The sequence below is a fragment of the Eretmochelys imbricata genome, chromosome 9 (assembly GCF_965152235.1).
Source record: "Eretmochelys imbricata isolate rEreImb1 chromosome 9, rEreImb1.hap1, whole genome shotgun sequence".
NCBI classification, from domain to species: Eukaryota; Metazoa; Chordata; order Testudines; family Cheloniidae; genus Eretmochelys; species Eretmochelys imbricata.
Genome location: NC_135580.1, coordinates 33,567,522 through 33,595,214, shown reverse-complemented (window position 1 = coordinate 33,595,214; position 27,693 = coordinate 33,567,522). Strand labels below are relative to the sequence as shown.

The 27,693-nt window shown below is 41.3% G+C and overlaps 1 protein-coding gene across 1 annotated transcript in view; it reads right to left on the bottom strand.

Annotated features, from left to right (window-relative positions):
* DNER (delta/notch like EGF repeat containing) overlaps positions 1-27,693 on the bottom strand; it is a 277,010-nt gene that overhangs the window by 22,718 nt on the left and 226,599 nt on the right. The window contains exons 8-10 of the mRNA XM_077826768.1: positions 25,237-25,461; positions 9,659-9,781; positions 127-240 (exon numbers count right to left, since the gene is read on the bottom strand). Coding sequence (XP_077682894.1) covers positions 127-240; positions 9,659-9,781; positions 25,237-25,461 — 462 coding nt within the window. The remainder of the gene's footprint in view (positions 1-126; positions 241-9,658; positions 9,782-25,236; positions 25,462-27,693) is intronic.

Below are 27,693 nucleotides of genomic sequence, written 5' to 3'. Positions count from 1 at the left end.
TAACTTGTTCATTATATGAAAGAATATGGAGACACACAGATTCAGATGCCATATACTTGACATTTGCCTTCTTTTGGACACTGAGATTAACAATTATACTTTTTGTGTTATTTGCAAATTACTTGCCTGTAAATCCAGGTGCACAGATACATGTAGCATTTAGACCTTCACTGTCACAAGTGCCACCATTTTGACAACTGATGTTAATGCAAGGATCTTTGTATAATTCACAGTGCCGTCCTAAGAATGATAAATTAGCGTTATTGACATTATTTGTACTTATGGTTAGTCAGAAATCAGAATGTGGGCTGTCTGCCATATGGAATGAGGGCAATGATTGTTCTTCTCTCAGACACCAACGTTATTCACAAGTAAGTTGCTGAAGACAATTGTAAAGCCAATGCAAGATCAGACTCAGGTCATATGTTTTTATGGTGATTTGGTCTTAAAACATTGGACTCCCCTTCTCATCAAGGCTATGTCACCTCTTCAGGCATAGCAGGCCAGTTCCTGTTCTCAGACAATGGCAGCAAGGGAGTTTCTATGGCTATACAATGGTATAATAAAGAAGCAGGTTGGCCAGCTGTTTAATATTCTGCAATGGAAATAACAGTTGCTATCTTCAGTAACAGTTCCAATTAATATGAAACTTAAAATATAATAAGTACACATTATTAAGCCTATTTTCTCCTTTCCAGTAGGCTCAGATGGACTATGGCTTGTCAAGGCAATAAAAATAGAAACCCCACTTATTCAAACATATAGGTTAACATTATATGATTTTATTTGACTGGCAAGCCCCATCCCTCTTTCCTTGATCTCCTGCCTCAGAACTTGATCTGTGTGAACTCAGTGGTTTCACTCTGCAGCAGTGTGTGTGATCCTTATCTGGCACAAGGTAGAAAAGGATGGTAGATTCCCAACTGGGGTTGGGGAGAGAGGTCACTACCACAGTGGTATCATATATTATATCGTATCAGCTCTGAAAACACTACCACATAAGTAGCCTCACTGAGCTCAATGGGACTGTTTTCATTCATAAAGTTACTCATTTTCTTAAGTGTTTACGGAGTCCTACAGGTGTAATGATATAGACTTGTTCAGGATAAATTTAAGCATGCATTGGTGGTTGTTCTATGTAAAAACTGAGTAGTGCATTTGCAGGCTGACCTTTGATCTGTTGGTTGCTTTTGCTTGCATAATTCATCCCCTTTACTTTGTGATCCACTATAATATGCAATATTTTGTATATTATATAATATACAATATGCTGAAATGCTGACTACTCCATGCAGACATAAGGGTACCACTTCACTGATCGTACTGTAGGGTCAAAATGATTAGTTTTAAGTAACTATAAGTAATTAATTTCTGTGGGTAGTTTTGTGAGCTATGCTCACAGACCTTTGTTGGTACTGCCTTTCATTGTCCTGAATAAAGATTACGTACTTTACAGAGGCACCACCAACTTGAAATCTAATCAATTAACAAAACAACAAAACAAAGAATTATTAGTTTCAAATACTACATCTTCATCTGAATCTCCCTGCCAGTACTGTGGTTTTATAGTCACATTTCTCTTTTTTCTCTCTCTCCCTGGTTGCACAAAAAAAAAGGTAAAACAGATTAAACATACAAACGAAAACCATGATACTGAAAGTCCTGTGAAATGCAAAAAATAAATAGGAAAAATTAGAAGAGCAATTACACCCAGTCTCTTTCAGATATTCGTAAGTTTTCATCTTATGTTTCGTTTGTAAGAGTAGAAGGCAAAAATATTGAGAGAGAAATACACTTTTCAAGTTGATGATGCCCCTTTAACATCAACTCCAATTCAACAGATTGTGCTACCCTTTGCTAACTATGATTATATGTATGATAACATTATTACATTTCTCAGAAATAATAGCCTCAACAAGACACAAATTTATTTCACTTCGGATATTTGCCAGGAATTACAGTCAATGTTAGATCTGAACTCTTTGGCATCAGCTATTTTATAAAAGTATATTAAGAAATTTACTAAATTACAAACCGTTCACATTCACTACAACATGCTTAAAATGAATTTAAGGAAAACATTTTAGCCTTCTGCCCATTCATGATAAATATTACTGGTTTCCCGTTTCAATAATGATATGGCTGAAATGAAATTAATCTAAAAGAACTACTTTGATTAGATGTAATGTATACAGAGAAAGTGTTTTGTGCAATTTCTATCAGTTGTTTTCCTATTTGTATTACTACTATATATTTATGGAAATGATGTATCAAATGATTGTTTTCACCTGACATGCTACAAAAATGATGGATATGCCAGGATTACAGGGGGCACATCTTTATAATCCCAGCAATGAATAGCTCCAGATTCAGTGAGCTGTTTCATGGGTACAAGAGACTGACTTGCTGGAGAAGTGCGGGAAGAGAGAGTAACTTGGAGGGAGGAGGGTAACTGGTTAGGAAGTTAGCTAATGGCTATTAGCTACATTAGATTGGTGAGGGACGTGGAAGCATGAGGATTGGAAAAAGGCAGTAAGAGAACTGAAGAGGGTTGGTGGGAAAACTTGGAATAGAGCCTTCTGGGAAAGCAAAGAAAAAAACAATACAAAATTAGTAGATGAAACACAGAATCATAGACACGTAGGGCTGGAAGGGACTTCGAGAAGTCATCAAGTCCAGCTCCCTGTGCTGTGGCAGAACCAAGTAAACCTAGACCATCCCCAACAGGTGTTTGTCCAACCTGTGTTTAAAAATGTCCAATGATGGGGATTCCACAACCTCCCTTGGAAGCCTAGTCCAGAGCTTAACTACCCTTATGGAAACATGACACATTTCACCTCCATCACTTCTATGCTTATATCTGTTCCCCTATCTCTTGTCTGTGTGTTTTTTGTTTTTGATCTATTCAGATGGTAATTTCTTCAATTATGGACCTATCTTATGTTTTATGTCTTTGGGTGCTGTAATACAAATTATAAATAATAATAATAATACTATTCTGCAGGCCTGAATGAAAATGAGAATGAGAAGGATTTACATAATTTAGTTGGTAATACATTTGTTTTATGCATACACTGAGTCTTGTTTTACAATGTCCTTTTCAGCTTGTGCTTTATCCTTGCCCATTCAAACAGTATTCCTTATGTCAGAATACTTGGCAAAATTCTGTAAGTCAGTTATGAGTTCTTTTAAGAGCACAGTTCAACATCAGTGTATTATGTTAACCAGCACAGAGAAAGAGGCTACCACATTATTTTGTTCTAACCAGACTTTTATATAGCCCTGGTCTACACTAGGACTTTAGGTCGAATTTAGCAGCGTTAAATCGATGTAAACCTGCACCCATCCACACGATGAAGCCCTTTATTTCGACTTAAAAAGGGCTCTTAAAATTTTTACTTTCCTTACTCCACCCCTGACAAGTGCATTAGAGCTTAAGTCGGCCTTGCCGGGTCGAATTTGGGGTACTGTGGACACAATTCGACGGTATTGGCCTCCGGGAGCTATCCCAGAGTGCTCCATTGTGACCGCTCTGGACAGCACTCTCAACTCAGATGCACTGTCCAGGTAGATAGGAAAAGAACAGCGAACTTTTGAATCTCATTTCCTGTTTGGCCAGCGCGGCAAGCTGCAGGTGACCATGCAGAGCTCATCAGCAGAGGTGACCATGATGGAGTCCCAGAATCGCAAAAGAGCTCCAGCATGGACTGAACGGGAGGTACGGGATCTGATCGCTGTATGGGAAGAGGAATCCGTGCTATCAGAACTCCGTTCCAGTTTTTGAAATGCCAAAACCTTTGTCAAAATCTCTCAGGGCATGAAGGACAGAGGCCATAACAGGGACCCGAAGCAGTGCCGCGTGAAACTTAAGGAGCTGAGGCAAGCCTACCAGAAAACCAGAGAGGCGAACGGCCGCTCTGGGTCAGAGCCCCAAACATGCCGCTTCTATGATGAGCTGCATACCATTTTAGGGGTTTCAGCCACCACTACCCCAGCCGTGTTGTTTGACTCCTTCAATGGAGATGGAGGCAACAGAGAAGCAGGTTTTGGGGACGAAGAAGAAGATGATGATGAGGAGGAGGTTGTAGATAGCTCACAGCAAGCAAGCGGAGAAACCGGTTTTCCTGACAGCCAGGAACTGTTTCTCACCCTGGACCTGGAGCCAGTACCCCCCGAACCCACCCAAGGCTGCCTCCTGGACCTGGCAGGCGGAGAAGGGACCTCCGGTGAGTGTACCTTTTAAAATACTATACGTGGTTTAAAAGCAAGCATGTGAAAGGATTAATTTGCCCTGGCATTCGCGGCTCTCCTGGATGTACTCCCAAAGCCTTTGCAAAAGGTTTCTGGGGAGGGCAGCCTTATTGCGTCCTCCATGGTAGGACACTTTACCACTCCAGGCCAGTAACACGTACTCGGAAATCATTGTACAACAAAGCATTGCAGTGTATGTTTGCTGGCATTCAAACAACATCCGTTCTTTATCTCTCTGTGTTATCCTCAGGAGAGTGAGATATCATTCATGGTCACCTGGTTGAAATAGGGTGCTTTTCTTCAGGGGACACTCAGAGGTGCCCGTTCCTGCTGGGCTGTTTGCCTGTGGCTGAACAGAAATGTTCCCCGCTGTTAGCCACGGGGAAGGGCAGAGGGTTGAGGGGGTAGCCACGCGGTGGGAGGAGGCAAAATGCGACCTTGTAACGAAAGCACATGTGCTATGTATGTAATGTTAACATCAAGGTTTACCCTGAAAGAGTGTAGCCACTGTTTTATAAAATGTGTCTTTTTAAATACCGCTGTCCCTTTTTTTTTTCTCCACCAGCTGCATGTGTTTCAATGATCACAGGATCTTCTCCTTCCCAGAGGATAGTGAAGATTAGAAAGAAAAAAAACGCACTCGTGATGAAACGTTCTCTGAGCTTATGCTGTCCTCCCACACTGATAGAGCACAGACGAATGCGTGGAGGCAAATAATGTCAGAGTGCAGGAAAGCACAAAATGACCAGGAGGAGAGGTGGCGGGCTGAAGAGAGTAAGTGGCGGGCTGAAGACAGGGCTGAAGCTCAAATGTGGCGGCAGCGTGATGAGAGGAGGCAGGATTCAATGCTGAGGCTGCTGGAGGATCAAACCAGTATGCTCCAGTGTACGGTTGAGCTGCAGCAACGGCAGCTGGAGCACAGACTGCCACTACAGCCCCTGTGTAACCAACCGTTCCCCTCCCCAAGTTCCATAGCCTCCACACCCAGACGCCCAAGAATGCGGTGGGGGGGGGGGCCTCCGGCCAACCAGCCACTCCACCACAGAGGACTGCTCAAAAAACAGAAGGCTGGCATTCAATAAATTTTAAAGTTGTAAACTTTTAAAGTGCTGTGTGGCATTTTCCTTCCCTCCTCCACCACTCCTTCTGGGCTACCTTGGTAGTCATCCCCTATTTGTGTGATGAATGAATAAAGAGTGCATGAATGTGAAGCAACAATGACTTTATTGCCTCTGCAAGTGGTGATAGAAGGGAGGAGGGGAGGGTGGTTAGCTTACAGGGAAGTAGAGTGAACCAAGGGGCGGGGGGTTTCATCAAGGAGAAACAAACAGAACTTTCACACCGTAGCCTGGCCAGTCATGAAACTGGTTTTCAAAGCTTCTCTGATGCGTACCGCTCCCTCTTGTGCTCTTCTAACCGCCCTGGTGTCTGGCTGCGCATAACCAGCGGCCAGGCGATTTGCCTCAACCTCCCACCCCGCCATAAACATCTCCCCCTTACTCTCACAAATATTGTGGAGCACACAGCAAGCAGTAATAACAGTGGGAATATTGGTTTCGCTGAGGTCTAAGCAAGTCAGTAAACTGCGCCAGCGCGCCTTTAAATGTCCAAATGCACATTCTACCACCATTCTGCACTTGCTTAGCCTGTAGTTGAACAGCTCCTGACTACTGTCCAGGCTGCCTGTGTACGGCTTCATGAGCCATGGCATTAAGGGGTAGGCTGAGTCCCCAAGGATAACTATAGGCATTTCAACATCCCCAACAGTTATTTTCTGGTCTGGGAATAAAGTCCCTTCCTGCAGCTTTTGAAACAGACCAGAGTTCCTGAAGATGCGAGCATCATGTACCTTTTCCGGCCATCCCACGTTGAGGTTGGTGAAACGTCCCTTGTGATCCACCAGAGCTTGCAGCACTATTGAAAAGTACCCCTTGAGGTTTATGTACTCGCCGGCTTGGTGCTCCGGTGCCAAGATAGGGATATGGGTTCCGTCTATGGCCCCACCACAGTTAGGGAATCCCATTGCAGCAAAGCCATCCAATATGACCTGCACATTTCCCACGGTCACTACCCTTGATATCAGCAGATCTTTGATTGCGTGGGCTACTTGCATCACAGCAGCCCCCACAGTAAATTTGCCCACTCCAAATTGATTCCCAACTGACCGGTAGCTGTCTGGCATTGCAAGCTTCCACAGGGCTATCGCCACTCGCTTCTCATCTGTGAGGGCTGCTCTCATCTTGGTATTCATGGGCTTCAGGGCAGGGGAAAGCAAGTCACAAAGTTCCATGAAAGCGCCTTTATGCATGAGAAAGTTTCGCAGCCACTGGGAATCGTCCCAGACCTGCAACACTATGCGGTCCCACCAGTCTGTGCTTGTTTCCCGAGCCCAGAATCGGCGTTCCACAGCATGAACCTGCCCCATTAGCACCATGATGCATGCATTGGCAGGGCCCATGCTTTCAGAGAAATCTGTGTCCATGTCCTGATCACTCACGTGACCACGCTGATGTCGCCTCCTTGCCCGGTATCGCTCTGCCAGGTTCTGGTGCTGCATATACTGCTGGATAATGCATGTGGTGTTTAACGTGCTCCTAATTGCCAAAGTGAGCTGAGCGGCCTCCATGCTTGCCTTGGTATGGCATCCGCACAGAAAAAAGGCACGGAACGATTGTCTGCCATTGCTCTGACGGAGGGAGGGGCGACTGACGACACGGCTTACAGGACTGGCTTACAGGGAATTAAAATCAACAAAGGGGATGGCTTTACATCAATGAGTATTTCAGGCAGGACTTCACGGAGGGTTCCAATAAGAAATGGTGCACCTAAGTAATTGTTCTTATTGGAACAAGCAGGTTGGTCTGGCCTCTGATTGATACATGGCTAGATTTACCTCGCTGCACCTTCTCTGTGTGTGACTGCAGTGTGACCTAGAGGAATGAGTCCCCTAGACGGGGGACAGGGGGAAGCAAATGAGTACAAAACAAATCTGGTCTATTTCTTGTTTTGATCCACTCCATCTATCTTTTACATCTTTGGCTGGCAGCAGACGGTGCAGAAGGACTGCAAGCCAACCACATCTCATGGCTGCTCGGCAGAAGACAGTGCAGTAGGACTGCCAGCCATCCTCATCTCTTGCCTGCCTGGCAGAAGATGGTACAGTAGGACTGCTAGCAATCCGTATCGCCTGCCTGCTCACCATAAGATGGTTCAATAGGACTGACTGCAGGACTAAAGAGAATGACCTGGTCAAGTCATTCCAAATTTAGTCCCTGCACCCATGTCTGCCCAGGTGCTCCTGGCCGACGTGGCCAGGAGCACCTCGGACATGACGATGACGGCTACCAGTCGTACTGTACCGTCTGCTGCCACAAGGCAATGGGTTGATGCTGCTGTGAAGCAATGCAGTACCACGTCTGCCAGCACCCAGGAGACATACGGTGACGGTTACCTGAGCGGGCTCCATGCTTGCCGTGGTATGGCGTCTGCACAGGTAACTCAAGAAAAAAGGCGCGAAACGATTGTCTGCCCTTGCTTTCATGGAGGGAGGGAGGGAACGGGGGCCTGATGGTATGTACCCAGAACCACCCGCGACAATGTTTTAGCTCCATCAGGCATTGGGATCTCAACCCAGAATTCCAATGGGCAGCGGAGACTGCGGGAACTGTGGGATAGCTACCCACAGTGCAACACTCCGGAAGTCGACTCTAGCCACGGTACTGTGGAAGCACTCCGCCGAGTTAATTCACTTAATGCACTTAGAGCATTTTCTGTGGAGACACACACACACGAATATATAAAACCGATTTCTAAAAAAACGACTTCTATAAATTCGACCTAATTTCGTAGTGTAGACATACCCTTAGACTCCAAATCAGACAAAGGTTTCCAAAATTTACAAACAAAGCATTCAATGTTGCCTGACAATTCTCTCTTGCACCCAAGAAAGATCTCCCTAGAAATTAATGAGCAAATATTTTTAGTGTCCATCTTATGGGCCCAGTTATGCAAACCCTTATGCATTTGAATAATTCGACTCTCGTGAGTAGTCCTATTAAAATAAATGATACTGATTCTCTACTGCTCTGCAGTGCTTTGTAGAGTCACGTACATCAGTGCAAAGTAGGTGTAGGTGATAGTAATGTTCTATACCCACTTTACAGTGGTGTAGGTGACTACACAAAGTGCAAGGCAATGGAAAATCAGGCCTAATGGAACTACTCAAAGTAGAAGGCACAATGCCTTATAAAAAGTGTTTATAGGATTGAGCCTCATGCTGGCATTTCAATCAAATGCAAAAAATTAACTTCCTATAATTTTAGGGGTTAAAACTTTGGGTTTTTTTGATTTTTTGGCTAGATACACTTGTGGAATTGACAGTTTAACATTAAGTCTAAGCCAATGCACTCTCAAAAAGACCACTGTTTTCATTGTCACTGAAAAGCTGATGGTTAATTCCTCATCCTTGGCCACTGGAATGATGCATTCTTTATCTAGTGCCAAAGAACAGAGCACACATCAATATGAAATATATACTTAGCCTCAAGCAGCAGCTGACTGAGCTTCAGTCAAAAGAGAGAAGGATTTTTTGTTTGTTTGTTTGAGGACATGTTTAATGTTCCTTAAACCACTGAGCTCTCGCTCTCTCTGTGTGTGTAAAAACAAAACATATATATGGTTTACTCTTTTTTACTGAAAACTAAATAAATCTATTCTTAAAATATTCTGGATAAACAAAACGTAAACAATTTTTTCTTTCTTTATTTTACAAAATACTTAGGAAATGTTATATGAAAGCAGAATCTGTTGAATCAGATATGACATTGATTTTAGTGAACATGGAGGAGTGTTTATTGAATTACCATTACTTCTGAATTTTATGATTTGCAAATAAACTTCCAGATAACTGGGTTACATTTGTATTTTTTCACCGCAGAGAGCATTAAATATAGGTGTTTGTTTCTGTGTTTTTAACTAATTACACTAGAGAAAATCCAACAGAAATCTGGGAAGTCCTCCAGGTAACGATTCCCAGCAACAACTGATTACAAACTATATCCAACAGCCTCTTAAAAAAACTATCACTTTAACTCACATCTTTAAAGGGAACAGAATAAACTAGTACGCCTACAAAGTAATAACCTGAACAAGCAAATCCTTACTCAAGTTAATTTTGTTCATATGAGTAATGCCATTGACTTCAGTGGATCTACTTATGTAAATAAGAATTAATCACTTGAGTAACGGGGCAGGATCAGGACCTAGTTTAAATTAATTTTCCTACCTTATGCAGTGGCATACCACAACTTACCTCCTCACTTCATAATTTTGTTATCCAGAAAGAAGGCATTTAAAAGCATGTGGAGTACGCTATACTTACACAACAAGAGACAAAAACATATTTTACCTTCATATTCAGCAAGGCATACACATTCATAGCTATTGACAAGGTCTCTGCAGGTGGCAGCATTCTGGCAGGGTGCAGAAAGGCATTCATTATATTCCTCTTCACAATAAAGGCCATGGTAACCTAAAGCACATGTGGGAGAAAATGGAATCAACTATGAAATGCTTCCCGATAAAAGGTAACAATTTAGCTATCTTGGATTGTGGGTAGATGGTCATTAATTGAAAGGTATTGTGCCTTTAAGGCTATCAGGCTATCTATTACACAGATAAAATGTATAAAAAAAGGTAGCGAGTCTGATAGCTAGAACTCTAAACATTTATTATATGGTGAACTACAACATTTCCCAGACTACAAAGACAGATGACCAAGATCATTACTGAGACTCTGAAGAAAATGTGTTTTATTGTAGCAGTGAAATAATCCAATAAGTACACAGTCACCAATTTTCATGATTAGCTTTGCCCTGCAGCAATTTCACTGGCTTGGAGTGATGATGATCATGTAATACTACAGTTAGCATTTATGCTGTGTCTTCTAATTCTTAACACTGTGCAAATTCAAAGTGCTGCACAAACATCTAACAATTCAAGTTCCGCAGTACTCATGGGAGGTAGGCAAGTATTATAGCCTGATTCTGCCCATGGAGCAAATGGAAGCATAGAAAGGCTATGCAACTTGCTAGTGACACAACAGGATGAGAAATCATGAGTTATGTAATCCACTTGACCATCCACTATTTTGCATGGTCTAGTGGATCATGCAGTCATCTGTCTTAATAGTAGTTGCAATGTCTTTTTCAACATACCGCATTAGGTCAAAGAAGCATTTTTTTCAAATCAGATAATAAGATAAATAAGATCATTAGTGTAGTATGGGGATAGACTAGCCAGAATAAAGAGTTACAAGAGTTTTGCTTTATAAGACTGATTACAAAAGCATTATCACAGTTTCCTCCCTGACCACTACACTATATTTTCCTCTGGATCTATGCACATAATTCATAATATGATTTGTATACAAAGAACAGAAAAGTATATATTGTACCTTCTGTTTCTTGATTTTCCTGGCCAATTTACTACTGCAGTGGCTCTCAGCCTTTCCCGACTACCGTACCCCTTGCAGGAGTCTGGTTTGTCTTGTGTACCCTAAGTTTCACCTCACTTAAAAACTACTTGCTTACAAAATCAGACATACAAATTCAAAAGTGTCACCACACACTATTACTAGAAAATTGCTTCTTTTCTCATTGTTACCATATAATTATGACATAAATCAACTGGAATATAAATACTGTACTTACATTTCAGTGTACGGTATATAGAGCAATATAAACAAGTCACTGTCTGTATGAAATTTTAGTTTGTATTAACTGAGTTAGTGCTTTTTATGCAGCCTGTAGTACAACTAGGCAAATACCTAGATGAGTTGATGTACCCCCTGGAAGACTTCTGCATACCCCATGGGGTATGCGTACCCCTGGTTGAGAACAGGTGCACTACCATATCCTATATTACTTATATAGAGCTACAAGAGTGTGCAGTATTTTACACATAATTTTCTATTCAATACAAAGAAACTCTTTAAATTATTTTTAAAAATTGTTTAAATTTCTTCTTTTTTGACCCAATGTATTTATTCATTAGGGAAAAGTTCCCTTTTCCTCTCTTCCTGCTGTGTATTACAATCTGTATTTAAAATGCAGGGCCCTCCATCTTCAGTATATTTTATTTATTAAACATATTTCTACTTTTCTCCTAGTTCAGTAGTCGTATCTAATTTTATAGCCAATTAAGACATATGCAAGATAGAACTGATATAGGCATTCTTCCATTGCTATTTATATTTAATAAGCAAAAAGAATTATTTAAATGTAGCGATAAGATGAAAATTTACATTTGTTCTCTCCCTATTAATCAAGCTTTAGGTCAGGAGAATTTAAGTACCCCAAGTGTATTTGACCTTTTACTGAATTGAAGTGGTATTTTCTACAATGAAAAAAGCAACAGCTAATTTACTGAACTCAAGTTGTTTTCCTTTTAGTACTACATAATTATCTTGCTTTCTTACCTTTGGGGAAAAATATGGAGGGTAAATGATGGTGGTTTTTATTTTGTTCAAGAGATTATTCTGAAGACTTTTTGATTTCTTTGGAAGACAGAAAGAGTTCATTTTCTGTAACTGTGTCTCTCTTTTGTAACATTTACAATTCCTTTTGGAAATTAAGTCAAGTTGTAGAATGAACAGACTTTGGTATTTTCTTACCACATGCATTAAACCACTTGCTGTGTTCTACGAAATGACTGATAAAATGAATGCTAAGGACTCAACTGTCGTTCCGCAACAAGCCCTGAGTAAGGAGCAATGCAAGGTTGTGCTTCCCCAGGAAAGCAGAGCAAAGACAATCTTGTGACCTTGCTCCAGGGAGGAAGTAATCTGCTCCATCATGATAGTTAGTGCTGATTACTTCCTCATCTGTACTGGCCAATGCATTCGGCCTTAGCTCCACCTGGTCCCTGCCCCTGCTCACTCACCTTTATGGGAGGGAGAATAGACACCTTGCAGAGGCTGCTCTTGCCTCCTCCCCCACCCCCAGGGTGATGAAAATCCCCCCCTGTGCAGGTGATGAGGGAGACTTCTGCCCTCCTGCTCTCTTGTGCATGCGGGTAAAGTGGATCACACATGAGCCATAAAGGTTGTGATATTCTCAACACCACCAAAATTTAACGAACAGCCCTGAGCACCCAACTCTCCATTCTTTGACTGGGGTTTTTCCCTCAATAAAGAGTGAAGAATGGATTTTGAGTCTATGATAATGCTACTCTTTTTAGCCCATGTTCTCAAATACTGCAGTACACTATATTCTTATTATGTACATCCACTATCATAAGGTTTTATTAGTATTTATTAAGCACTGAATGGTCTCAACACTGTACAAGACACGAGTGCAAAAAGTTCCTGTTCTGTAACAATATAAACAAAATTATTTTAGAAATTTGTTTGGCGCTTTGATCTATCTTTCCTACTGTCTTGCTGCTCAGCTGGCTGTGAAGAGTGTTTTCAGAACAAATTCAAAAACCTTGGCAGTTAGAAATTTTGGCATTTCATTTTAATTTTGAAGTATTTGTTCAGATTTGGAAACAAAAATAGCCTGGTGAAATTTCACCAGTTTTGAGTGGAAATTGGCTCATTCACTCAGACCTGATCAAATTTCAAATGCTCTTGAAATTTTATTCTGATGAAGACCAATTTTTACATAAAACCTATAATTATACATGTTTTGAAATTAAAATCATTGTTTCACAAAAGGCATGTAGAGTTCCATGGAAAAACCATATGCCACAGTACTTAATACTGCATATTATAAACACATCTTTTCTCCACAACCACTCTAATTTCAAATGTATTGCCCCTCTGAGATATCACAGCATCTTTTCCACTGAGCTCTAATGTGTAACTGGAATACAACACTATGAAAACTGTTTTGTAAATTATAGTACAGTACTGGGTGTCACAGGCTCAGGAACTAGAGGTGCAGGGGGTGTTGCAGCACCCCCAGGTTGTATGTGGGGCTGCTGGCCCTGCACCCAGGCCTCCATTCCCCAGCCCAGGGCTTGTGTCCCAGCCGCTGGCACTGCTCCCCAGCCTCTGGCCCCATGCCTGGGGCTCCGATCCTGGGGCCCCGTGCCCATGCCTCCACTCCCCAGCCCTTTTCCTGGAGCTCGGGTCCTGACCACTGGTCCTGCGCCCTGGCCTCCGGCTCTGTGCCTGGGGCCAGCACCCAGGCTCTGCTTTTGGGGCGCTGGCCCCACTCCCCACCCACTGGCCCCATGCCCAAGGACGGGTGCCCGGTCCCCCCACTCCCAGGGCCCCAGCCGATGGCCCTGCAGCCAGGGCTCTGCTACTAGCTCCGTGCCCGCCCTGACCCCTGTCCGGGACCTACTAGCAGCCTTTGCCTCCTGACCCGGAGACACGGCACTGCTCCCAGCCCCAGCTGCAGGGGGAGGGCGGACGGGGTAAGGGGCTGGCTTTCACAGCCACTGCTGGGTGTTAAAGCAGTGATTGTATACTTTATAAAGTCTTGAATCACTTGTTCGTTACATATAGTTATAAAAACGATGATTAAAGAAATAACTGGAAAAGAGGTCTCAAATATCAGTGCGTATGTAACAGTTCATAATGTGTGGGCTCTCCACTGTATTTTACATTTTATTAGAGACATCTTTAGTCTGTTGTGAAAACAGTACTGCATTGCAGGAGTGTTGTTTCTTTTTTCCCCCACAAAGAAGAAAGTGCAAAAGGCACAAGATTCTGATCTCAATTAATTGGTCTCAATTTAGAGCAACCAATCTTCTGGTCCAAGATTTTGCCAACTCAAGGATAATTTAAAAAAAAATGAAGTATACTGAGATACTACAGAGCAAGCTTCCTTTTCCACCGTTACATCTTGTGGTTGCCTGAGACTGAGTGCAGTGCTTTCAGGTGCTATCCTGTGCATGCAGTAATCTCCCAAGTAAATCATTTAGGCAATCAGACTGTTACCTTATTACAAATTTTTTGAGACTCCTGTTTTCCGTACATTTCAGCCCTTTAAGACTGAAGAATTAACGATTTCCTCTGTGTATATTATTCTCAACCATGTCAGCTTACTTGTGATACATTGTATTGTTTAGATAGTAACGTCTTTAGCCAATACTTATATCACAGAAATGGCTGGTATCTAGCAGATTTTAAAAATGGTACACGGGACATACTTATGCTAAACATACATGTACTTAGACATTTTAAGCATACATATTTTCAAGTGTTTGTAATTACGTTTTTCTTGGAGGAAATATTCTGAATTGCATGATTAAACAATTGACTTCTGAAAATCAGTATTCACCTCCTTTTCATTAAAATATGACAGGTCACTTGCTGTTCTGAACTACAGTAAATGGTGGATTGTCTGCAACTTGAAGTACTTAAATCAAGACTTACGTAACTCAGCCAGATGTTATGGGCTTATTACATGATCAGTTGAGTGAGGTTCAAGAGAACAGACAAGATGATCATGATGGACCCTTCTGACTTTAAAGTCTATGAGTTTGTGTCATCAAATACCACATACAATATGGAAAAGATCCTTTTTTTTGCCCACTAGAGGGTGGATTGTGCCTATGCACTCTATATGAATGGTCAGAGGGAAGGCATACAGTGTTTTCCTGTTACCAAGAGCCTGATTCTAGTTGCATTGCAGAGAAGAGTAAAACTCTGCAATGGATCAGGCCATTGCTACTGCAGGGAAAGGTGATATTTTCATTTTCCTCCCATGAAACTAGGATGCATCATACAATTCTTAGCAAATCGTCCTGTTTTGTGTTATTGTTCTTTAATATGCTCTGAATGCATTAAGGATGTTTATACTGTTTCTACATGTATCCTCTGAAATCTATATACATCACTTTGCAGTCAAAGAGATGAAATGAATACATTGACCCGAGAGGAATCGTCTGTTGATAACTTCATCTGTCTCTGGCCTATTAAAATTCTGCTGATTTTGTGTCAGAATCAATTAAAAAAACTGATTTCATCTTTGCGCTTGTACAGTGCACAGCTTATTCTATGTGTGACCAGACAAAAACAATGAATAATATCTGCATTATCCAGCAACTCTAACTGCTGGTCATCAGTGCAATGTTCTTCAGTGCCGTCTCTGCTGATGAACACCGTCAGTGATACAGTTTATGTTTTATAGGCAAAACGGGCAACTGAACTTATAGCTCTATTTTTCCCAGGTGAAGGCAGAACTTGAACATGCATTCAACAGCCACATCTTATGTGGGCAGGCAGGGCATAATGATGTGTATGTGCCCCCTACTCCTGCTTAGATGTGTCCTCTTTTCCACACTCCTTTCCCCTCACCCATCCAGGAGATGGTTGAAAAATGGGAAAAATATTCTGGAAAAATCTGTCCCTGATTTTCATTTTTAAAAAATTTGAAATTCATTATTTTCTAACCAGCTTTACCCAAATCCTTACACCTCTTTTTCCCTACTGGCTGTCCCCTTTCCTCTGCCATCCTCCCTCACAAAGACAGATACCTACCTCTTTCTTTCCCCAGGATGCCCAAATCCTCCTTTCTCCTTCTCAAACACCCTCTTCCTTCCAAAGTCACTCACAGCCCTTCCCACACATTTGCATTCGCTGAGTCTCATAAGCACATCAAGGTCTCTCTCACACATACCATCTCCCCTTCACAAACCTCCTAGGCTCTCTCACACAGACTTCCCTGGGGGCTCGTACCACACCCACTCTAACCTGATCCATAAATGGTGAGGAGTCCAGGCAAGGTGCCTAGAAGAGGCTGGGATAATTGACCCTTACATAATTCATAAACAGAGAGGAGTCCTGTCCGACTGGCTTGCAGGAGCTGGGGCATCTCTGCCCCATGTATTTTGCAGCATGGCCTGCAGGCAGCTCCTTTCCTAGGTGAGCTGCCTCTGTAGACAACCATTCTCAGAAGGGCTATGGGAGTCAGACTGGGGAGGGTACAAACATAGCAGCTCTCACCACCCTCTTCTCAATTTCTGCACTCACAGGCCAATGAAAGGCGGGGGAGAAGTAGCTGATGAGGAACAAGGGGAAAAACTCTTGAAGCTTCTCTTAGGCTCCAGTTCCTCAGGAACCACACCTTTTCTCCCTCCCTCCCCTGACTTAATGACCCCAAGCACTTCGAGACTTCAGCACAACAGCCACACCTCTGTGTGCTGGCCTAATGGGGTACAGTACAATAAAACTCTGCTTTGCTTGGTATAGTGCCCTTTCATATAAACTTTATCCTAAAAGACTTCCCAGAATTACATGTACAATAGGAGCTGCAAAGGAAATAAGAGGTATAGCTGAGGAAGACATGATGTGTGGCGTGGTCTGATAAGCTCAGAAATTAAACAGTGATTCAATAAGACAGAGAGATACAGGGAAGCTTCTCCAGTTGAGAAAGGCAGGCTCACCAACACTGGCCAGATTGTGCAAAGCAGGCTGCGAAAAGGGCTGTGAGATAGCTGGCAGTTGGAATTACCCTGCAGCCATCACTGCCAAGGTCTTGAGGCTGGTCTGCCCCCAGAGAGACGGGAGAGAGAAGAACAGAAAAGAACTGCTGCAACTACAGGAAATGTTGCAGCTGTCCATTCTGAAGCACTGAGACCAGCCTACCCCCAGCTACAAACCTGCAGGAAGGAAAGGCAAAGAGTAGAAGAGAAACATCCCTGGCTATTATCAATGAAGTTGCTGCCCCCTGGTTCACTTTTCTCTTACTCTTTTTAAAAAAATGTTTTAATGATGATATAATTTATATATTTTGGTGACGGAGATGTATATCTGAATGTGTGTTAGCATCTTATATCCATGTCTGTACATGTGGGATTATAGTGTGTGTGCTACCTGGGCACATTATTTTTATGTATTATCCAGGGGTGAAATCCTGGCGCTACTAAGCTCAAAAGCAAAACTCCCATTGACTTTAATAGGGCCAGGATTTCACACTAGCACTTTGGCAACCCATCTTGGAGTTGATACTTAGTTTCCCCTAATATCTATATACCTTATTTTCCAACTGGATTTCAAACGCCAAATCCTTATAATTCATATAATGTCTCCAAAGCAGAGATAAGAACAAGAATGGAGGTTCCTTAAATAAATTATTGGTAGAAATTCCCATTGCATATAGAAGAGTGACAGACTGTATCAGGACATCATCCATGGTACTACAACCCTCACTGCAATCCCATCTTGCTATTGCTGCTCTAAAAGCTGTTCAAGTAGCTGATAAGATTTCTACAACTATCGAGCCAACTTATGTCAAAGTTTCATTGGAAAGGCTACTTTCAGCCATTCATGGTTTATAAATCAAAAAGTTTGAATTCTTTTGCATTCAAAATAGACACTGCTACCCAATAAGATAATTCAGTTTGAAAGTAGGATTTAAAAGATTGGAAAAGGTCATTACAAATTGGAAAAAAAAATAGCTTTGAAATGAAGGGCCTGATCCAATGTTCTATGAAGTCAACAGAAAGGCTCCATTTGATTTCAGTAGACTGAATCAGGCCACAGATGAGCAGAGCACCAAAACGTTCATAAGAGTTTTAATCAAGGATAATTCTTCAACATGTAGTAAGCTTAACACCTTGAGAAAGTTCAGCTGGACTGTATTTTTTCAGTATCTTTACGAGACACATTAATGGCTACTCATACTTCACTGGTAAACTCTCTGAAAGATTTTAATTGTCCCCTTTATGTTGCAATGATTTTTAGACCCTGATCCTGCAGATGTATCCATGCAAGTAAAGCCCCATGGAGCCAGTGAGGCTTCACATGGATGCCTGGATTTGACCCTTTGATTCCAACTGTAGAACGTGGAGCTGAACGGGTAATGGAGTTTCTAAGCCTACTAATAAATTAGCTTTTTTCTCTTGTACTGTGATTATTGCAATTTCGTCCCCTTTTGATAGAGAGCATATAACTCAGGTAGTGTGTGTGTGTATGGTTTTGGGGGGGGAGAGAGACGGAAATATTTCATTTAATAGGAAAATTCTTATAGTCAAAGGCACTTCAAGGGCTATTCAAGCTGGATGATAAAAATTGGTTTTGGTCAGGGTTGAACTTGCAGCCTTAGTTTTGTCCACTTCAGTCCTGTTCCCAGCAAAGCTAAGGGTGTACAAAAGTCAAAAACAATACATTTTCTTTGTCAATAATGGCAGGAAAGATTTTCTGATAACTCAGATTAGAAAGGCTTTGTGTAAGTCATTTGGAGACTGGTTCTGATGCTCAACTTTCTGATTTATCACAGTTTCAATGGGCATGAATGCAGTTTAGTGTTTGTCTGTTAAGCCTGATGTAACTAAAAATAACATTAGTGCTTCCTGAAATATAGTCACCAATCTTGCAATTGGATCCATGCAGGCAAGTCTATGGAGCTCCTATAGGGTACATATACTGAAGTTCTATTTATATATAACTTAGAAATTGGGGATAAGTATGTATTGATATTTTACCTCCGAGATAAGAAAAATATTCTACAAAGCATCAAGCTGGTTTTAAAAATTAATTTACAATTTTAGGTCTTAATCTAATGTATTTTAAAAAATTCTCTCTTATAATAAAAATTCTACTATAACAAGCCAATAGAACAGTGGTTTTCAAACGTTTTGAGCTGAGCCCCCCCTTTGAGTTACAATTATTGGTTGTGCTCCCCCAATCCAAACAAAAAGAGGTGAGTCGGGGGTGGAGGGGGTGCTCCCTCCTTGAGCCCCATTGCACTGGGCTGAAGCCTGAGCTGCCTGACATTGTCAATCGCTGCCTCCACCCCACCCCCGAACATACCTCCATGCCCTAGGAGGAGCACCCCATAGTTTGAAAACCTCTGCATTAGATAATGCAAGCTATCCTTATCTGTCCCAGTCTTGCAATAATAATGACAGCCAGCATTAAAATGCCATCAATATTAAACGCTGGTTTGAGAGTGCTCTTCAGATTGTGCAGCTACGTAAGTGTCATAGCTATCATTTTTCACTCTTCCATGCTGCACACTGGCCAGAAAAGATGGAAACCAAGCTTCCTACAAGGCAAAGACATTTCACAGTCTTTGGGCTAAATGAAGCAGTTTAAAATTCCTCTCATGTGTAATTTCTGAGGCAGAAGTAACAGAGATGAAAACCCAGCTAACAGCATATGCCTAAAGGTGAAAAGAGAGGGCATAAAGGAAGGACAGCATCGAGGTTGCAGATGAGAGCAAAACTCTGTGGTTCTTTTGTCTCTGTAATTAAGATGTGATAACTCCTCCTAAGTACTTCAAAACCAGAATTGTTCCTGAGATCAAATGTAAGAAAATGAAGTAGAACTTATGGACTCGGAAGTTCTGAAAATGAGATTAAGTTTCAGATAAGCTACATAACATAAGGAAATAGGTATACAGGTTATGGCTATGAATGTATGCATGCATATAGGAGTAGAATATTGTAATTGTAACTATGCTGCAACTACAGCATCATCTCATAGTAGGGTTGCCAACATTGTATTTTAAAAATAAAGGACTGTTTTCTTAGCACCCTGGCCCACCCCTCCTACAGATATTATCATTATTAGTGTTAATAATAATAAGCAGTACTCACCTACATTCACTCAGCAACTCCCAGTCTTCTTGTGCAGAGATGAAAAAATAAGGGACTGTTGACAACCCTACCTCACACCAGTAGGGGGAAAGCAATCAAGCAGGGAGGGGCACCTCCCAGGTAAGTGTTAACAGGAAACCAATTCCCAGTCCCTAACTTGCACAACCCAGGGAAAGACAATGATGGACCATTCAAGTTAATGAAAAAACACTGAAGCTGAAAAGAAAACCCAAGTCTTGGAAAACTAAGAAAGGAGAGAGTTTGCCCCATTCCGTGTAACCATGAATTATCATCGTCCAAGAGAAAGGGGAAAAAATGAAAACCCTGTTAAAAGGGAAGGGGGTTTGAGGGTAAGAATTTCAATAAATTGAGAGCCAGTATCTAAGCGGAGTGCTGTCTGTGAAACACTGGATCCCCTCTAGGACAGACAGCATGCTAGGAAACTGTTCAGAGGCAATAGGTCACTTGTGATGGAAAAGGGAATTTAGCTATCATAGAAGTGCAAAGCCTGAGATGGCATCTTTATGTTTATTTTCTGTGTCACTGCTCTGTGTTTGCTCTCCCTTACTATTTCACCTTTGAATCTCTGATTTTTCTATTAAACAATCTTTTTGTTTATTTTTACCCCAAGCAGGTCTCTGCTGTGCAAACTGTGTGGTCTGTGTGCACCAAAGTGAACTGATAACTGGCAGCAGGTTTCACTCCTTTCGGGAGTGACAGACCAGAGGGGAAAAGTCCAAGCGTCTGGTAGTTAAGAACTCAGGGAGAAGGAGATGGGGGGGACTCAGGACTGAAAGGTGTTTCTGAGGATGCTCTGCAACAGTAACTAGGGTAGTGGATGCCAGAGTTGAGACCTCTATGCCTGCAGGCTGGCTACTGGTATCAGAGCTCTGAGCCATAGCAGTATAGCAATAAGGCACACCAAGTTACAAAGCAGGGGTTACAGAACTCTTTACTAGTCTGGGTAATCCTTGAAAAGTCACAGTATCTGAGACACATTATGTGTATCCAACTGTATCTATAAGAGGAATACTCCTATATGAAATAATGGGCTGTGAGCCTGGAGACCATAGGTTTGTTCTCCTCTACCTGGCTTAAATACATAGCACTTGACTGGGACAGTGTAAGAGATCACTCCTGTTTCATTCTACACTAACCACTGCTTACTGGAGGACAGCGTTCCTCAGGGCAATGCTAGTGAGCTACTGAGCCTTTCGCCTGTATGTCACCTGTCTGCATATAACCACCTCTGTAGGGGATTACCAGGTGTTTCCATCTAATGGATGTTTGGTGGCCCTTATATGAGAGGAGTTTGGAAAATCTCAGTTCCAGCTCCCATATAAGAAGCTCACGATCATGCTTTGCACAGAATGGCAAACTCAGAGAGGCCAAGGATTGTGGGGGCCTGGGAGGCTGAACTAGCCCTTCTATCCCTATAGTAAGTCTCCTCAGATCAAGACTGAAGTATGCTGGCAAGGCACGGCCTCTTGGAAGTCTGCCCTGCTGCTGCCCTGTAGATAAGCAGGGGATTAAATTCGCTACGGCTGTCAATCTTATCCCTTTCATCAACACCAAATCCACTTAAGTTTTTAAACCTGAAGTTTATGGCCGTATGCAAACCAGCTCCTTAAAGACTTTGCATAAAATATCACACATGGAGCTACAAAAAACATCTGAGCTACTGACTTCCATCTGAAAGACCTGTACTTAATTTCTGGGTCTGGACTACTACTTCCATGGGTCCAGTCTGGCAAAACTTTGCCCATGTGAGTACTGTTTAAATAAAAATAGGTTTCCACAACATAAAAGAACTGCGGAATGAGAAACAAAAAGCCCACAAATAGATTTACACAGCTAGTCTCAAAAGTAGTGATTTTTTCATTTATTTCTCCACAGAGAATTCAACCCCCCTAGAGTGCAGGGGTTTGGGTTGATCTGACATGTTTGCCCATGGATCATGCACAGGTAGAATGTGGCACTTAGCATTGCAGTTTGTAACCCTAAAGTATATTTGTTTCCTATCAGTAGCGGAAAGATAACCTCCCAGAGCATACATACTACTGACATTTTAATACCTACATCTTTAGTTCTGACATGCATCAGGAACTAATGAAAGATCAAAAGGTTTATTGAAGCATTGACACCCTTTGATCACAACGAACCACTCTCCTTTTTGGCCAGTTCTGCAGCTCTCCTTTTCCTCCCACTACCCTCTGCTTCCCCTGCAAGAATGCTTCTTCACTCTGTCCCACCTGCTGGTAGCATGCATTGGCTGGAAAAACTGTGTTTTTGTGTTAGCCTGGTGACCTAAGCTGCTAACAGAGTACTGGCCAGGCAGTCAATTTATGGGGTACTGCTGCCAACCTATCCAGTTCCTCCTGCTACTCTTGCTCCCTCCCTCACTGGATTTTCTGGTGTCTCCTCCATATCCACACAGTTGATTCCCACTCCCATTCATTCCTTATGGGGAAAAAAATCAGGAATGAAGGGGTTAATATTAAAATCTCATCAATTTCCTAGTTCTATCAAATGAAGTTTGAAAAAATAACACCTGGCAGGTTCTCCGATCTGAAATCAAAAAAAGATATTTGTGTCAGATGTGGAAATAATTAGTAACCTGGTACGAGTTTTAGTTTTCACTTTCTTTATAAAATAAGATATGTTAGCTATATTTACATATGATTAGGCTTGTTGCTCTTCAGCTAGATACCCAGTTTAACTTATTCTCATGGGATTCCTCTATTATGCAAACTAACAATAAACTTTGAAGGATGTAATTGCTTTATGACTGGAAAATTGAAATTGAGAGACTTATCTTCACCTCCATTCATATCAGATGCTAGGAAATAGCAAAGCTATTTTCTCAAATAATGCCATTCACCAGTCCCAAAGACAACTGGTGTCCCCTGGACAGTGTCCACAGGACACTTAAGTCTACCAGACAGCAAGTGAACCCGGGCGTAACACTAATGTGGCATAGCCTCATCTTCCATTTGATATCCCCATTTTTCTCCCTCTGAATGGAATTGTGTAATTTCACTATAACATTGCAAAATTCCCAGCACAGGATTTAAACTGGCTTCTATTGATTTGTGAAAAAACTATGTCATCTGTTGCGATATCCAAAGACTTTATGTGATGGTTCAAATCCATATTTTTGCTGCTAATCTGTGACGATTATTTCAACATATTCTAATTCATATAAAAGTGCTGCAGTACTGTATCTGGAAGCAATTGTTCAGTCGCACTATTCATCAGAAACTGCTCAAAATTCTTCGTAGTGCCCCAAGAGACTGGCAGTTAATTGTATCGTCCATACAATGGTGATTGTCCAAAAAGAATTCATAAATTGGGAAGTTTCTTGGTTCCTCAATCAACAACTTTTACCAGTCTTACAAGATGCCAGTACTGCAGACTGGGGATCTCAGACAACAATTCACTCTTGTCAGGGAAAATGGCCATTTATCCAAATTTCACCACACCATAAAATTATCTGAAACTGGAAGCAGCAGGCAAAACATGATCTTTCTTCCTCACAACACCAATAATCAGTCAGCCAATTAAACCAAAATATTGCCTTTACCTTTCTTTTGTCCTAAACTGCATCATTCCAACTCTCTCCATTGGCAGAGCAATAAGGTGGTATAACAACAGACTTCAGAATAGAGAAGCTGAAAAGCTCTTTTCATGATTTACACAGACCAGAGGAAGGACATGAAAACATCAAAAATGTTACCACTCAAACTGGGGATCAATAGCTGAATGTGGTCCCATGGAATCTGAGCTCACTTTCTTTTGCTTTGCTCCCAGGAGCACTAGCATATTTCAGGCAATATGACAAAGTACCACAAGGAGGGCTAAATAGTTGAAGATTTATTTGCAAGTCTCAGTTCTAGCTCCCACATCACAAGCTCATCATCATGCTTTGCACTGACCATTTGGGATCAGCTTATGAGATCCCTCCATATCTGGCCAAGAAACCAGGAAGGGAGGAGAAAAAAAAAAGGTGAAAGAGGAGAAACTCCCCGTTTTCCTAGAAGTCAAGAGAGATGATGAGAGAACAGATATTGTGCTGACTGGAGCTGCAGATATAATAATGCTGCCATTTGTGCATCATAGCATTACATCAGTATATAATGATGTTGGTATGGTGAGGCGATGCCACAATGCAAACGTCATACTGCACTACCAAGATGTCACGCTGGCTCTTTTCAATTACGTCACTGATTTCTAGCCCAGCAAAGCTGAGTACATCTGCCCTGAAATATGTTCATCTTTAGATAAATAAACCAACCATGAAACAAGTGTATATGTTTGTTAACAAGATTCCTCTGCAAGGAATCAAAAGAAAGTAGTTCTGCACATTTCAACCTATGATCCTAAGTGGTCAACAGAACACCACTTTGCCTGTTATGAGGTGGAAGTTTTTTCTTCTGCAGACGCAGTTTTCAAGTGTACAGTTTTGCAAACTGTACTTTCTCAGGACAGATTCACTTTAAAACACTACAAAAATGTTGTCTCCCTTGATATTGCCTTAATTATTCATTCTCTGTGCATCTTCAAACGTGAAACCTGGATTGCTGCTTGCTATTCTGCAAGGTTAGTTGATAGCAATGAGGAAGAGGGGATATTTTTTCCTTTTCTGTATTTTTGTCTGGACGAATCTTCTCTATATTAGCCTGAACAGTTCTGTTTACGTAGTTATCACTGTTGGAATATGCTGTCAGCAATTTCTTCTTATGATAAAATCTGTGTATACAGAAATTGCAGAGGGGGGCAACAACCCGCACAGGCTGCTCGGGGTAGCTTACCCACAACTTCTAGATTACTGACTATCATTATGAGGAGAAACAATTACAGAAAGGGGGAAAAAAAATCTCATTTTTTATGCAATCCAGAAACTACTTATTTCTTGCCTATATAATCACATGCAGTTTTTCCACCTGATCCAGCAATCTTTGCTCACAGAGAAGTCCCACTGAAATCAATGAGTGTGAATAAAGGCTCTAGGATTGGGCTCTTAGACATAATTAAACATTGTGAGTGGTTTACATTTATTTCTTTGTGTTTCCAGCCTTTTCCCAATAGCCAATTTCAAGGCTTCCCATACCTTTACTTCATTTTTCATTTCATTGACATTTGATATCTCACCTTAAAAATCCTCATGCTGCAAGCTTCAGTTCTATAATACAGCTGTAAATATAAACCAACCCATATGGAACTCAGTGTGTATTTTGAGTGCTTACCCTGCAATTTCTGATTATCCAAATGGAATGTGTAGATTCCTATCATAATTCTAAACAGATAGAACATCTGCTCAATGTGTATTACATACTGAAAAGAAAAAAGGAAGTAATTTTAAACTATGTATCCGAGGCTGTGTAAGAAGTATTAAAAGATTTATAAAATATGGAACTGGTTGGTACAAACCAGGAATACAGAGGCATTTATAACTGGTTCCAACACTGCGACAAATGCCATGTGCACAAGGATTCAGAGCACAGAAGTCAATCAGCTGAGAACAGGTAGGTCCCGTGAATCCAGGACTACAACTGCAGGAGTAGGCAAGTCTGTCTGCGTAACAGGTCCCATTGTTCTGGCAGAGAGATGAAGCACAGGGGTCTACTTTCTCTTCACAAGAAGATCCTAAAAATCCTAGGTGGAAAGAGATGATTTTCATAAATAAAACTTCTTTACACATAAGCTATTTAAAAAAAAACTTGCAGTAATTGACAGTTACACAATTTAGTATTTCTAATTGACTTTGTGGAAGAGTTACAGAAACACATATGCATGCACAAAAATATTAATTCTGGCAGCTGACATGTTTGTGACATTATTGCAACTCAGTGCATAAGGAGTGTAACTGCTTTGATGTGGCAGGATTTCAAAGATATTTGCAAAATCTTACATCAAGTATCATTTATCTCAAACAATTATAAAGGTATACTGGTTGGTTTAATTTAGAGAAAGTGAGAAAAATCAGACATCGTGTAAGCAGGTATAATTCCCATTAATATCTTGGAGCCAAATTCACCCCCAAGTCATAAATGGTGATGTATGTGTTATAATAGGGTAACTTGCATTCAGGATACATGCAAAATAAATGTAACTTAGCCCTGGTCTACACTGGGGGTGGGATCGATCTAAATTACGCAACTTCAGCTACATGAATAACGTAGCTGAAGTTGACGTACTTAGATCGACTTACTGTAGTGTCTTCACTGCGGTGAGTTGACTGCTGCCGCTCTCCTGTCGACTCCGCCTGCGCCTCTCATGGCGCTGCAGTACAGGAGTCGACAGGAGAGCACTTGAGGTCGATTTATCACATCTAGACTAGACACGATAAATCGATCTCCGCTGGATTGATTGCCGCCTGCCGATCCGGTGGGTAGTGAAGACATACCCTTATTTACATTCTGAGTTGTGAAAGGAAGCATGCAGTAGTGTCATCCTTGAACATTCAAAAATCGAAAGATTTTTAAAAAGAATTAATTTGGGGTTGGGGTTTTTTTGCCTTTAGGCACTCAGGCTCTAAGTAAAGCATATAATATTGTAAGAATTGTAATAAAATGAAGAGAGTTGGTAACATAGAGATGGTGGAGCAGTAACAGTAGCAAACACTCTGCGAGGGATACTACTTGCTAGACCAAAAATACTGAATTCAATACCTGTATTGTGGCATCTCTTGCTATTTATTATTGATCTTGGAAGTATTATTGTTCAGAACAATATCATTTTACACTTCAGGTGGTTGTATTTTATTAGTAATACATTTCCATTAATCCTGACAAGATGTGTTACTTCCAGGCATTTTTACGAAGTTTTTCTTTTCTTCCTTCCAGAATTAATCATTATTCAGACACAAAAGTGCATTAAATAGCCATTTTATTTTACTTTAGTTTTATCACTGCAATAATAGACAGCATCTGAGAAAGATTTTTCTATTGATTTTAAAAGCACAACAACTCTACAAAACAAGCAATGGATGAAATTATATTTTCAAGTGCAACAATAGAGAAACAAGCATACAATGGTATATTCAAATCATACTATTTGTTCTTTATCAGTGGATTTCTTAATGGTAAGAGGCAGTAAGGTCTAGTGGACTGGGCTAGAAGTCAGGAATTGCTTAATTGTGGTCCATGCTCTGACATGGACTTGATGTAAGATATTGTGCAAAGGCCAAATCTATCAAAAGTAGCTTCTAGTTTTGTAGGAGTCGATTTTTGTGCGGCCATATTTGAACACTTAGGACCCGATTCTCAGAGGTTCTGATCACCTACAACTCCTATTTAAGTCAGTGTTGCTGGCAGTATAGCTATAATATACTGCATACGTGTATACGTATATGTGCATTTATAAGCTAAATTCTGCTTTCAGCTATTGCAGCGTCAACACTGAATATTGTCACTGATTTAAGAAGAATTACATGACTTACACCATGGTAACGGAGATCAGAACAAGGTCCATAGATTTTGAGTAAACATGTAAAAGGAGTAAATGACTACAGGTGTAAGCAAGAGGAGAATCAGACCCACAGTACTGCTACTCAGACACCTTAATTCTACTGCGTAAGACACCTGTTAACCTATGGCAGTGTGGCCTCTGGATAGGACACAGGACTGGGAGTTGGGAAACTAGGAATCTGTTCTTTGTCCTGCCACTGATTTGCTCTGTAACTTTAGAGAATTCATTTCATTCTTAGGAAAAACACATGATCCATCATGCTTGGGTTTGGACAGGTTTCTGCTGGAAGCAATTTCCAGTGCTCAGAGCCCAAGATTGTTAATGCCCTGCCACCAGCTCCCATGAGACCCACCTTCCCATCAACACAGAGCACAGCAAGCTTAACTGAAAGAATAAAAAGGAAGGCCCATATACATA